Raw genomic sequence first — 12,507 nt, 5'->3', positions numbered from 1 at the left:
GAGCGGAATACGATCTTTGTTGCTTAGAAGTGAGTTTGACATTGTCTTTTACTTCAGTTGACTGCATCTTTAAGATGCAAGCTCCTTGCCTGCACACGAGCCTCCGCAGTCACATTTCCATAGGACCCTCTTGGACACTGCGGCGATCCTCGACAATCCCCCATCGGCAACCATCGAACCCCAAAATATTGGTTACTGCAGCCGTTACCGCGCAGCAGCCGGGGCCGTCGACTGGCATGGAGGTAAGGCACTGGAAGTATGTAGAGAGGATTGTTCGCAAGAAATTGGCCCCCCTATTGTTTTTAGTTACGATGAGATAAGTCTAGGTATCGCATCAACCAATGCCACCAAATTCTTTATTGACTCTGAGAGATGCACCTGCTGCTGGCAGAGCGTCAGCAATGGAGCCACACCAGGACGGCTAGCCCTCTCAGAACTTACAGCAGTTGGACCGCTGGATGGGTAGGATTCCACCTTACCAAGAAAATTTCTCTTACCCCAACCCTTTGCTTTTCATGCATTACTTTTTCTGTAAGCTGTGCATTTCCTTGTGCATTTGGCACGTAAGCAAGAAATCTAACATACCACTAAGAAGACAAGCCTGCCAAAAGCAATATCAGCACATGAACATTTAGGCATTCCAAAATTAAGTCTTAAAATCTGGGTCACCACTATGTGCAGGCGGTACGCAAGCAAGGTGGCAGGGCTGAGGGACATCTTCAGCGAGTTTGGGCTGATCAAGCGGCGGGTGCTGGTGGAGATCAGGTGGCTGCAGCAGCTTGCTGCCATCCCAGAGGTCACCGAAGTGCCGCCCTTCAGTGAGGAGGCCAACCAGCTCCTCAACACCCTTGCAGAGAGCTTCAGCGTAGAGGACGCACTTGAAGTCAAACAGGTGTGCACAGCCAACTGTATCACTCATCACCATCATGCGCTGACTTGCTTTTCATCTCTCTGTGATGACAGCAACGCATGCACTTGCTTTCTGGGCTTCTGTAACCTTTTTCTTGAGAGTGTCCTACTTGTATAAAGAGACTGGCAATCACAAGGTCATTCCAGCACGAGAATGAGTTATGCTGCCATGTACAACAGGTGGAGAGCATTACAAACCACGACGTGAAGGCCATCGAGTACGTGCTGAAGAAGCGCTTCCAAGCAAATGCCGAGCTTGAAAAGGTGCGCAGGACCATTGGACAGCTGCACCTCTCCTGACATGCAAGATCCTGGATCGGCAAAATTTTCAAGCAGGCAATCTCTTCAGAGCACATTAATTATAGTCCATACAAGAGGACGTCCTGGCTGGCGGGGGGCGGTACAAATACGGAACACTGTGCCCGCGGTTGATTTGGTCTTGCTTGAATTTGGCGAGTCCATCAAGGGTTAGGTTTACGGCAGCCTGTAACTACAGCTTGTCTGCAGGACGCACCTTGCCTCTTGGCAGGAAAAGCATGTAATTACAACAACAATAATAATACAAGAAGACATGGAAGTTGCTTGCATGCAGGTCCTTGAGTTTACCCACTTTGCCTGCACCAGCGAGGACATCAACAATTTGGCGCATGCCCTTATGCTGAAGGATGCAATGTCAGACCATGTCCTCCCTTCCATGACCAAGGTACAATCTCATCTCATTCATGCTTCTCTTTTCTCTTTTTCTGGACCAGAAAGCAGCCAGGACAACCCCCATTTGAAGACAGCTTGCCAAACATCGCCGGAGAGCGAAAAGATGGATCTTGGGTGGCAGAATGGCCACAGCCATTGTGTTCAGGGAGAGAAGATCAATACGAGGCTTTGCAGCCAAACAGCGGTAGCAAATCTCCAGGATTGTAGGGGAACAGCAGGGTTGGTGTTTCAAGTGAACATCTGTTAACCGCAAACTCAGATTATCAGACTTGGTAGACTTCTGTGACTGATATGAAAGACATTTTGTCAGGTGGTGGACGAGATTGCACGGCTTGCTGAGGAGTTTGCGGAGGTTCCGATGCTGGCACGCACACATGGGCAGACAGCCTCCCCAACAACTCTCGGCAAGGAGATGGCCGTCTTTGCCTACAGACTGGCACGCCAACAGCAGCAGGTACACCACAGTCCTGCCAAACCCCTAAAGAAGAGCTGATATTTTTGTGGAGGTTCTTGATCCGGTCTACAAGATGCATGGCGTCCTCTTGTAGACTGCGTCAAAGCTTACCACAAGAGGAGGCTCAGAGGGGATTTCTAAAGGCGTCAACCTGCAGCCCATCTAACAAAGAATTCAGAGATGTTGATAGTGGGAACTTCTGTATGCAGGCAACTCAAGTGGAGTTCCTTGGCAAGATGGCAGGCGCTGTTGGCAACTACAACGCTCACCTGTCTGCCCACCCCACCGTGGACTGGCAAGCGGTTGCCCAGCAGTTTGTGGCGTCTCTTGACCTCGACTGGAATCCTTACGTCACCCAGGTGACCCAATCTGATGCACCTCAAAATCCAGTATCCTGATCTGCCCAAAAAGTACTGATGCATACCACTTTTGCATGATCTTTGCAGTGCACAAGGTCCAGTCGCCTGCATGTCAGTGCTTCATGCAAGCCTGTCTCGGCTACGAGGCTTCATTCTGTTCCGATATTCAGCCCTGTGTCTGGTGCCACAGCCAGGTTCCACGATCGCGCTGCAGTGTTGCCTTCATACATTGTCAAATCCAGCGTAAGACATTCAGCTGTGCTGGGTGCAGATAGAGCCGCACGACTACATAGCGGAGCTGTACGATGCAGTGGTGCGCTTCAACAACATCCTGCTGGACTTTGACCGCGACGCCTGGGCCTACATCTCCCTCGGCTACTTCAAACAGCGCACCATCGCCGGCGAAGTGGGCTCCTCCACCATGCCCCACAAGGTGCGCTGCCTTCCACTGCACTCCCTGAGATGCCCTGTCAACTAGGGCGCCAATTGCGCGGATTTGCCGCCATCTGGACTCTTGCTGTGCTGTATTTTGAATGCGCAAGCGGCAATTTGCTGAATGAAAGATACGGAAATGAGCTGCTATTCTGAGGTCGACAAGCTGGTGGTGTGGATATCTGCCTTCCAAACTAGCTCAAAGATGGGCTTGGATGAGTCACTCATAGACCATCTAGCGCGTTTGCCAAGACACATGCATGCATGCATGCCAAAATTTTACAAGTCTGCAGGAGGTGAGTAAGGAGCGGTGTTGGGCTGGTTGCAGGTGAACCCCATCGATTTTGAGAACAGCGAGGGGAATGTGGGGGTGGCGAATGCGATGATGCTGCACCTGGCTGCCAAGCTGCCTGTCAGCAGGTGGCAGCGCGATCTCACAGACTCCACAGTGCTGCGAAATCTGGGGGTCGGCCTGGGCCACTCCCTGCTTGCCTACTCTTCCACCCTCCGAGGTGGGCTCCAATGGTATATTGAATGCATGACGAGTGCTGCAGACAAAGAAACAATCAGACAACTCCAATTCATTAGTTAATGATGCAAAAAACTGCATGGCCAGGCATCAAATTATTAGGAATCACCCACTCCTCGATGCTTCTTGCTTGAAAACCTACGTCTACCTGTATTCTGGGGGGTGTGGGGCTTTAATCAGGGAGAAGTCATTCATCTTGTTGCTTGGTACCAGCGGCAACTGTTGGGCTCATGTGTGTTTGAACATGTGCCAAATGCCTCCTCCATAGGATGGGCCATAATGTCTCCCAGGATGCCATGAAGTCAGTGAAGTGTATCGACTTGGAGGGTAGTGAGAGTGAGAAGCTACATAAGATCAGGATGCAACATGCATGGCAGTGGGAGTTCAGGAAGAGTGTGGGACATTCAGTGTGGGTGCATGCATGCAGGCATCAGCAAGCTGCAGCTGAATGACGCCAAGCTGGCGGCTGACCTGGACACCTCCTGGGAAGTCCTGGCGGAGCCCATCCAGACTGTCATGCGCAGGTGATCCCTCCAATTATCCCTCTGAGCGCTCAAATCTTGCATTCAAAACCCCTTGGGCCGGTGCACCAAATTAATGACGAGGCAGGCAGTCTGTGACAGTCAGTCAGTGAGTGACAGGGTTAGGCAATGCCGCATGCGTGGATCATATTAAGTCAATGGGAGCATCGGTGTCTGTCAAAGTGAAGTCAAGTCCAGCATTTAGTCAATGCCTTGCTGATTTGGATCCTGCTCACGACGCAGTTTAGACAATGTCCAGGCTTTTCAGACCTCTTCAAGGGGGCGGACGGCAGAGTTTGCAAGCAAGAGGCACCTGCAGGCAGGATTCTCAAGGATGTGTTTGGACATCGCCCCAGAACTGTGAAGGATCAGAGTAAGCATAGATATAGCCCAAATGGCTGGAAGCAATGTGACTGAATGATTGTGTGTGGGCAGGTATGGCGTGGAGGAACCTTATGAGAAGCTCAAGGCGTTCACCAGGGGCCAGGCAGTGACGCAGGAGAGCATGCGCGAGTTTGTGGCCGGCATTGACGGCCTGCCGGACTCCGCCAAGGCTGAGCTGGCACGACTAACCCCCGCCACCTACACAGGCAATGCTGCCGCACAAGCGCGCGATCTGGGCAGATGGCTCTCAGCCCTGCGATGACCAGGGCTCCTGGATCCCTCGTTGGATTATTTGAGATTTGTTTTCTGCTTGAATATGAAGGGCTGCAGGCTGTAGAGCGCAACTGCAGCTAGCTGTGAATGTTTGTGCCGTGTAAAAGTGACACAAGGTTGAGGAAAGAGATAGTCGGGGAGCTGTGCGCCTATCTGACATGTCAATCTCTGCAGAATGTAGCTTAATTTGAGAAAGAGGAAGGCAGATATCCGGATGCATGCAGATATCCTGATTGCGAGTGCCTGACCTTGGGGGCGCCCTGGACAATGGAGGTCCTTTATTGACTGCACACAGCTTCTTTGCACGCGTGCATGAAGACGCATATTTACAGTTGGACCCGCACGTTTATCATCGTTAGAACTGTAATGCATCTCTGCCACTTCGAGGCTTCAAGGCTGTACCTTTGCAGAGCAGTCGTTGGACCTTCCACTCTATGTACCATACACGGGGCCAATCTATATATGATACCTCCAGACGTCGATTTCATTCATTTGTGAGCTACAGCTATATTTCATCCCTTGCAAAATCACACTTGACCTAGACCACTTCAGAGCACTCTGCTTTCACAAGGCCCCAAGCGTTGCTATAGACTCCAAACAGAGTCACACATAGTCCAGACTTGAATCCGGGCGAGATTGCTGACACTGCAGAAAAGAGACATTAAGCTTGGCCGGCCAAGAATATGACATGGCTCTGGCCTCTGCGGATCCCAGCTACAGTGCTTGGCATCTTCAGCACGCACTATGAAAACAAGCATCTCTCTTGTGGGAGCGTTGGCATCATCTGTACGCTCAAAAGCAACTCTGTTAGAGCGTCTGAAAAAGCAGCCTACTGTTCTAAGACTCTGTACGCACACCAATGACTGCCAAAACACACTCTGCGAAAAGCCCTCCTCTCAAGAAAGGGGCCCTGTCATTGAACTGCAGGGCATAAACTGTCAGTCGTGACAGAAAGCTCATCAAACAAATGAAGAATCTGAAGGAACAAAACGATGCTATCTATCTGGCAACAGTGCTGCGCTCATCCCTTGCCCACCTGCTTTTAGCTTTTTCACAGTATCACACTCTCACACTGTCACTCTCGGCACTCAAACTTCCAGTGTATGCACGCATAATTAGCTGATGCATATTTGCGGGCTAGGCCTGTTTGCCTTCGGTCAGCTCAGCTGACTGAAGTGTGATGTCCTCGCTTGCTGGTCTCATAGGGGAATAGCTGAATCCCAGTCATCTATGCATCCTTACCGGACCTCATTTGGGCCGAAATCTTTGCAGGGGTATTTCTCAACCCCGAGGGCTGTGACAAGTGTGAGCTAGCTGAGTGGGTGCCTCTCCGATTCGATTATCCCTAGCATGCTCTCCTGCAGGACCACAGTAAACGTGAATTGATGAAGCTGGTACACGATCATGGAAAATCTGGGAAGGGTCGACACAGCTCTCACATGCAGGAATGCAAGAGGGGAACGACGGCACTGCTCGACTCACGTCGGCACAAGGCACTTTGGTATCTTCAATACGAAGAATAACAGATCAAGAAATACTTAATCAGCCACATCCAGACATTTCTGACGACCCTTATCCTGCACCGACCGTGGACATGTCCTGCTGGCAGACCTACCTTGCCGTTGAAGCCTCTGACCATTCATCCTTCGTTCGCGGACAGACGCAGCTGCTTGTAGAAGGGCTTCTTGCAGCACCGATCTGGCAGCTGCAAGCTGCAACCCAGGGCACAGGAGGGGATCAGTCAACCGCCGAGCTTCGTTTGTTGAGCCGTCTTGTCCTTCAGACAACACGATTGAATGGGTACATACATGATAGACAACGAAGCGTATCAAATACGACTAATCAAGGAATGTCTTGCTCCTGAAAATAACCTTACTATAACCTCACAGACTGGAGGACCTCGATGCTGGTCGGTGACTCGACTAGGAGATAGTAGAGACGTCTCTACCTGGCTACTACTGCGCCTGATCCCCCTGGGAGCTGGCTCAGGCGGGTCGACCTTAGTGGTGGTTGAATCCTGGGAGGTCCGCTGCTCTTGCAAGCCAGCCATCTACTCCTTGTCGAGACCACCCTAGGCTTTCCCCTGGAGTGCTAAGGAAACACTCGTCTTGCAACCTTAAAGGCGATCAATCACCCACCTGATTGAATTGGGTTGATGCCACGAGTCAATAAATTCTGGGAATTTCCAAGATATCTAATGCTGGCACCAGCTTTGCGTTAGTGCGAAGTTAGTGTGGAAGCTAGATAGGGTCTGCTGTCATGACAGTCAGGGGTGTATGAAGATCACGAGGGATTTGAGAGTCAGATCAAACTTATCAAGCTAAGACATTTTTCCATAATTTCAAAATAATACGCACCAGAGAGTTATGTGAATTGACTTAGTTTGCTTTTATTCACTGTATCTGTACTTTGACAATCTTCCTTAAGCGGTCTTTGGCAGATGTTCCAAGACTGTCAACGGTAGCGTATTCAGGCATTCTTGCATAATGAAGTGGCTCGTGCTTCACGTTTGTGACCTACAAAGTACCCATTTTTTGCATCGGCAGTCGAAGGGAATTGATCAGAGACAGCCGATCTTGGCTAGAGCATCGAGGCAGCCCAAGTATTTTAAGCAGTGTGCTGGTGCAAGGAGAACATTCCTCCATTGCAGAGCCTCATCATACACAGAATCTCGAAAGGTACTGTTACGACTCTTTGCGCTCATATCTACATACAATGTCATCCATCAGAGTTTGCCAAGGCAGGCATTCCTAGCCTAATACGAAGGCAGACGTCTCCAGGATATTGACGTGCACATGTGGGCTCTCACAGGCAAGCGTTGGGAGTACAGAGGTCGACAGGCTCCTGCTCTGGCTCATAGAGCAGAAGGAGCTGCCCCCGCAGCGCACAGATTGCACTGGATTGAGTGCAGATGGCACTTGGAGCCTCTTCACCAACACCGGTGCCAAAGAGGGCGAGGTCAGCTGCAAAGCTCTCACTTGAAGCACAGACAGTTCAAGGCGCTTGCAGTCTCTGTTCCTCGAGTTCAGAGCTGCTGTCCTCCAGGGCGATATTCTGGCATGCATGGCGGTCTTGCAAGCGTACAGGGGCAAAGAGTCATGGCAGAGGGAGAAAGAACTTCTTCTCTTATCTTCCCTGGTCATGGAGCATTGCTGAGGGGAGCTTGTTGCCAAGTCAGGCGCTGGTGGAGCTGCCCGGGAATTTGAGCGTTACAGCGGTGGATGTGGCAGCGCATGAGGAGGTGGCTGGGCTTGCAGAGGGGCGCGGGGAACTCACTGGGCTTGCCCTGTGGCTCATGGCGGAGCGGCAAAAGGTGCCCGTCACCTCACAAGACCAAAATATCAAGCAATGAAGGATGAGCACTTGTCAAGAACAATCAGTGAGGAACAATCAGTGGGGATTGGCAGCGCCTGAAGGTTGCTTGTGCTCTTCAGCCGGCTCAGATGAAAGCTGTGGCATATCACAGGAACACTGATTGGCATTGACAGTGCTGACATACTAACAATATAACCTCATGCTTGTCAGGCAGCTTGCAGCTTGCAGACATCAAAGTGCTCGTGCAATGTTTTCCCTGTGCTGCAGCTTGTCCACAGGTGCACTGCCGCATGGCCCCTGCCTAACATGAAGCAAAAGGCACTCTTCTGTGCTCCATGGCAACCTCCTTGAGAGCTCTTTCTGGGCCAGTAATTCCCTTTCCAATTCTACTTCCAAGCCCAACCAATTTTCGTGTGAGATTGTTTTGTGGTCCGCAGGGCGAGGAGTCGCGGTGGGCGCCTTTTCTGGAATGTCTGCCAGAGGCGACGCTGAGCCCAGTGCTGTGGCCAGAGGAGGTGCAGGACGAGCTGCTGAAGAACTCTCCCACGCTGAAGGAGTGCCGCGCGCGAAGAGCGGCCCTGCAGCAGGAGTGGGATGTGATCGCGCAGAGAATTGCGACCGGCGATGCCCGCCGCTTCAGCGGAGGTGACGAGCTGAAACTCTGGATTACATTAGGGTCCCCTGGGTGGGGAGGTACAAGTGACAAATTATTAAGTGTGCGCTGACAATGGTGCACAACCTGGGTTTGATTCAGAGAGGAGGGTGGTGCAGTGGTGTAAATAGAGATGGTGTAAAACCCTGGTTGTGCATTTACGCTTTGTTGCAGAAAGGAGGGGAGTAAAGGGGATGCATCAGAAAGGATATTGTACCCCACTGATTTTTTTTCCTGGGGTGCAGAGGTGTACAATCTGGGGGCGTTTGAGCGCGCGATGTCGGTGGTGCTGGCTCACGCGGCGTACCTCCCGTCGGCCGCCTGCTTCGCGCTGCTACCGCTGGCGTCGCACGCGCCGCGCACCGGCGCCGAGGCGGGGGCGTCACTCGACTACGACCTGCAAAAGGAACGCGTCACGATCTGCGCCACCCGCCCGTACAGGTGACGCTCCCTCATTGGTCCACGCGTGCCACTGCAGGACTGGGGTTGTCGTTCCTGCAAAGGCCGGGCAGGCGCATTGCGCAGCTGGTTGCCCAACGCGTTCCATGGCCTGCATGTGGCGTCGTTGATGCGCAGACTTGCGTGGGAAACAACACAAACATGCTGTGAAAGACAGGAGATTAGGTCCAACATTGTCAGGTATTGCATACTCCATAAACAGCGCATGTAGCGGGGGTGCAGAAGATCATGACTTCCTGTTTAGCGCCGCTGGAGGGGAGAGAACAAGCAGCACAATGAGCAATTCCTCCATGTTGGTTCTGGAGCAGACAGGCTAGTTTATTTAAAGTTCGCGTGAGGCATGCGGTGTGTCTGAGCGCAGGCAAGGCGAGGCAGTGGCCATTTATGACGGCAGGCCCAACGGGGAGCTGGCAATGGCGACTGGGCGGGTGGAGGATGACAACGCCTCTGACTGCCTGACAGTTCGAGTGGGCCTGGTTCAGGCGGACCGCCTGTTCTCCGTCAAGAAGCAGATCCTGGAATCCCTCGGCTTCGACATCGTGCAGGTGTGCGCACCTGCCCGCCCCTGCTGTGGTAATGCTGCAGAACCAACACACGGTGCGTTAGTCATCCATGTGCAGGAGCAGCGTGGCGGACGACGCGGTGTGTGCAGGTGCCTGCATGAGCATGCACCTGCTGGGTTCCTGGGTCATGAACATTTGATATAGGACTTGTTGTAATGCTTGGATGCCCCTGCTGGGTGACTGGACACCAGACAATGCTACTCTACTGGTCGCATACCTGTGCACCCTTTATCTCACGAGTTTTCACAGTTTTGGTGGGCAGCCCGTTTGTGCACTGTGGGACAGATTGTCAAGCATTGCAATAGGTGTTGGCTGAGGTTGCCCATGTGGTGGTGATGGGAACACACAAGCGTGAATTTGGTGTTTGCCTTTGCGAGCAGGAGTTTCCGATTTTCAGGGACCGCATGCCCACCCAGCTGCTGGCGTACCTCCGCCTCGCTCGACTCACAGACCCCGCCCTGCTCGCCAAGGTGCACCAGCACGCCACCATATTTGTGATATCCTTTGTCCAATGTCCAATATCACAGCATGCAGAACACAGCATCTTACCACGTGTTTTCAGTTTACCAGAAGTGTGCTCTGTAAGCTCCGAACGATTCAGTGCATTCATCAGCCTACCTGGAAATGCCTGCCAGACACCTGTGAAGCACTGCTGACATGGGGAAAAACCGAAAATACACTTAGAATTGCTCAACTCGAGCAAGGGACATCTTGCTTAGGACTACAGCTTGCTGAGGAAGTGATCAATGTGCACGTGTATTGTCCTCTGTGCAGGTGAGCTTTGAGGAAGACATCATTTTGAACCCGGTCAATGAGTATGAGGTGCTGCAGCTGCTGCTGGGCGAGTGCAGAGACCGGCTCACCTCCTACGCAGGCATGCACATGGGTCCTCCTCAACATTTGCCTGAAGTTTCTTACAGGCCATACTAAGTGAGCCTGCGCGTCTAATTTTGAACATAGCGAGTCCTACAAGGGGTGCAATCTTGTGGCAGCCTTTACCTGCAGATCGTCTGCAGATGCACCTTGCCTCTCAGGGCGGGAATGCATGGCCGTTCAATTGAACCTTGCAGGGCATTGGGGGCAGCATTTGGTGTTCAGAGTCAGGCTTGTTTATTGACCGTGCATCGGATCACTGGTTTTATGGGGCCTTCGCCACTGAAGATAGAAAAGCCACCACCATAAGATAATGTGACGTGCCCCAATGCACTGGATCCTTGTTATAATCCTTTTGGTGCTCACGTGCAGGCTCGGCGGAGGAGGACGTGAAGCTGCTGCAGCGGCCGGGGCTGACGGCGCAGGAGCGGCTGGCCGCGCGGCTGCGAAAGGCCGAGAAGGCAATCCTGCAGGGCACCCTCGACGCCGTGCGCAGGTGCGTCTATGCACGGTTTTCTCGTTGCTTTGAAGAGTACATTTGGTCAAAGTAGCGTAGCACCCCTGTCTGCAAGTTGTCGTGGTTGTTAAGCACTGAGAATTACCCCCTCAGATCTTGGGGTCCTGATGAAGGTCACATGTCTTGACATGCCATCTCCCGGCTTGAGGTCCGCTCATACTGGGCGCACTGTGCTCAGACAATATTCAGGCGTCTGCAGCTTGTCTGCAGACGCACCTTGCTTCCTGGCGGGATCAGCATGGGATACTCAGAAGTCAGGTGTTCCCAAATGCACGTGTGAGGAGTGAGATTGGCCAGGGCATCAAAACGCCAATCGCAACCATGAAGTGGTGTTCTGGCCCTGGACTGCACTGGAAGTGTGGACTTCAGGACTGGACCAAAAATAACCGTTAGCAAAACAATAAAGTCATGCTGTTTCTGTGCAGGCGGTTGGCGCCGATCCGGGGCATCCCCACAAAGGGCGGGGGCCTGACAGACCCCAACGCAGACCTGAGGGAGGTGTTTGACACGATAGAGTCGCTGCCAAGCCTCCCAGGGAAGCTGGTGGGGGGACTCATGAGCTGGGCGAGGGGAGAGCAAGATCCTGACTGGAAAAAACGACCCCCCAGATGATGAGGGCCTGATCTGTTCATTTCTGCTTCTTGTGGAATTCCTGAGAATGCAGCTTGACAATGTAGCAGATGCCTGTGCATCGCATGCTGGGAAAGTTCTACCTTGTGGATTCACCTGAAGTTGTTAAACCCTAAATCCTAAAAAATAAACCCTAAATATTGTATTATTAGATGAGCTGTTTCGCCTGCATCACTTGACTGCTAATTTCTCCTCTGAAAGATAAATGTGTAAAGTTCGGACATTGTGGTTGCACTGTCAGTGGGTCGTCAGCCTTGTCTGTTAAAGAAAGCACAAGTAATGTACACATATGTTTTCACCAAACAAGTCAATCGACCAAGCCGGCAATAAGCATGTTCAAGGTGCACATTACCAAGTTTGAAACCCAGCAAACGGCAAGTATCAGTCTAAAAAAGCATGTGATGGCTGCAAAAAATCACATGTTGTTTGGGACACAAAGAGCACATGCGTAAATCAACACATGACATGCATGTCCGCTGCAGTTTGAAACCTTCAATCTTGGGAAAGCAAACCAGACACCCAAAGCAAAGGCAGGGCCCTTCCCAGGAAATACTCAGGCGTCCACAGACAAAGACCATTTCAGCAAGCAAGACCAAATGTCTGGGTTCTTTTGTTCATGATCGTTCTGCTTTTCCAAATTCATCTATGAGACGCCAAGCTAAGCTTCTCATTTTGAAGGGCTCAGCTGTCACACTGGGCTTCCTACTTGGCAAGCTTGGGCCCACTCCCTCAGTCCTTTCTTTTTGAAAGAAAAACCTGGCTGGCACGGCAGGTTTTGTGCACAATTCACATGGCGTCAGCAAGATGCTTCTCAGAGTTTCCCATTTTCATGTCCTGGCAGTCTTGATGCATCAAATTCCTGGCTTGATGTGGATGTGCCAAGATGCTCATCTTGGCAGTGCTGTCAAATGTCTTCCAATGTAGCT

General features: G+C 51.8%; 3 protein-coding genes across 3 annotated transcripts; all 3 read left to right on the top strand.

The window, feature by feature from the left end:
• Positions 1–673: 673 nt before the first annotated feature.
• On the top strand, positions 674–4,561 carry COCSUDRAFT_43912 (adenylosuccinate lyase; the record flags this gene model as incomplete). The annotated part of the gene is made up of 9 exons (XM_005644962.1): positions 674–892; positions 1,090–1,173; positions 1,502–1,612; positions 1,931–2,074; positions 2,284–2,433; positions 2,705–2,866; positions 3,194–3,377; positions 3,822–3,918; positions 4,351–4,561. 9 exons carry the CDS (start codon positions 674–676, stop codon positions 4,559–4,561), a joined length of 1,362 nt encoding a protein of 453 aa, XP_005645019.1.
• A 321-nt stretch (positions 4,562–4,882) lies between these two features.
• Positions 4,883–6,759, top strand: COCSUDRAFT_33982 (hypothetical protein). The gene is made up of 3 exons (XM_005644961.1): positions 4,883–5,930; positions 6,188–6,284; positions 6,521–6,759. Exon 1 carries the CDS (start codon positions 5,256–5,258, stop codon positions 5,433–5,435), a length of 180 nt encoding a protein of 59 aa, XP_005645018.1. The 5' UTR covers positions 4,883–5,255; the 3' UTR covers positions 5,436–5,930; positions 6,188–6,284; positions 6,521–6,759.
• Positions 6,760–7,747: 988 nt separating this feature from the next.
• On the top strand, positions 7,748–11,554 carry COCSUDRAFT_3634 (rubisco small subunit N-methyltransferase; the record flags this gene model as incomplete). The annotated part of the gene is made up of 7 exons (XM_005644960.1): positions 7,748–7,885; positions 8,325–8,601; positions 9,374–9,543; positions 9,942–10,031; positions 10,336–10,447; positions 10,807–10,930; positions 11,377–11,554. Coding segments are annotated over 7 exons (1,089 nt in total), but the record flags the coding sequence as incomplete, so codon positions are not given.
• Positions 11,555–12,507: the final 953 nt, after the last annotated feature.

Source organism: Coccomyxa subellipsoidea (assembly GCF_000258705.1).
Source record: "Coccomyxa subellipsoidea C-169, whole genome shotgun sequence".
Lineage (NCBI taxonomy): Eukaryota > Viridiplantae > Chlorophyta > Trebouxiophyceae > Coccomyxaceae > Coccomyxa > Coccomyxa subellipsoidea.
This window is presented reverse-complemented; position numbering and strand designations above follow the sequence as displayed.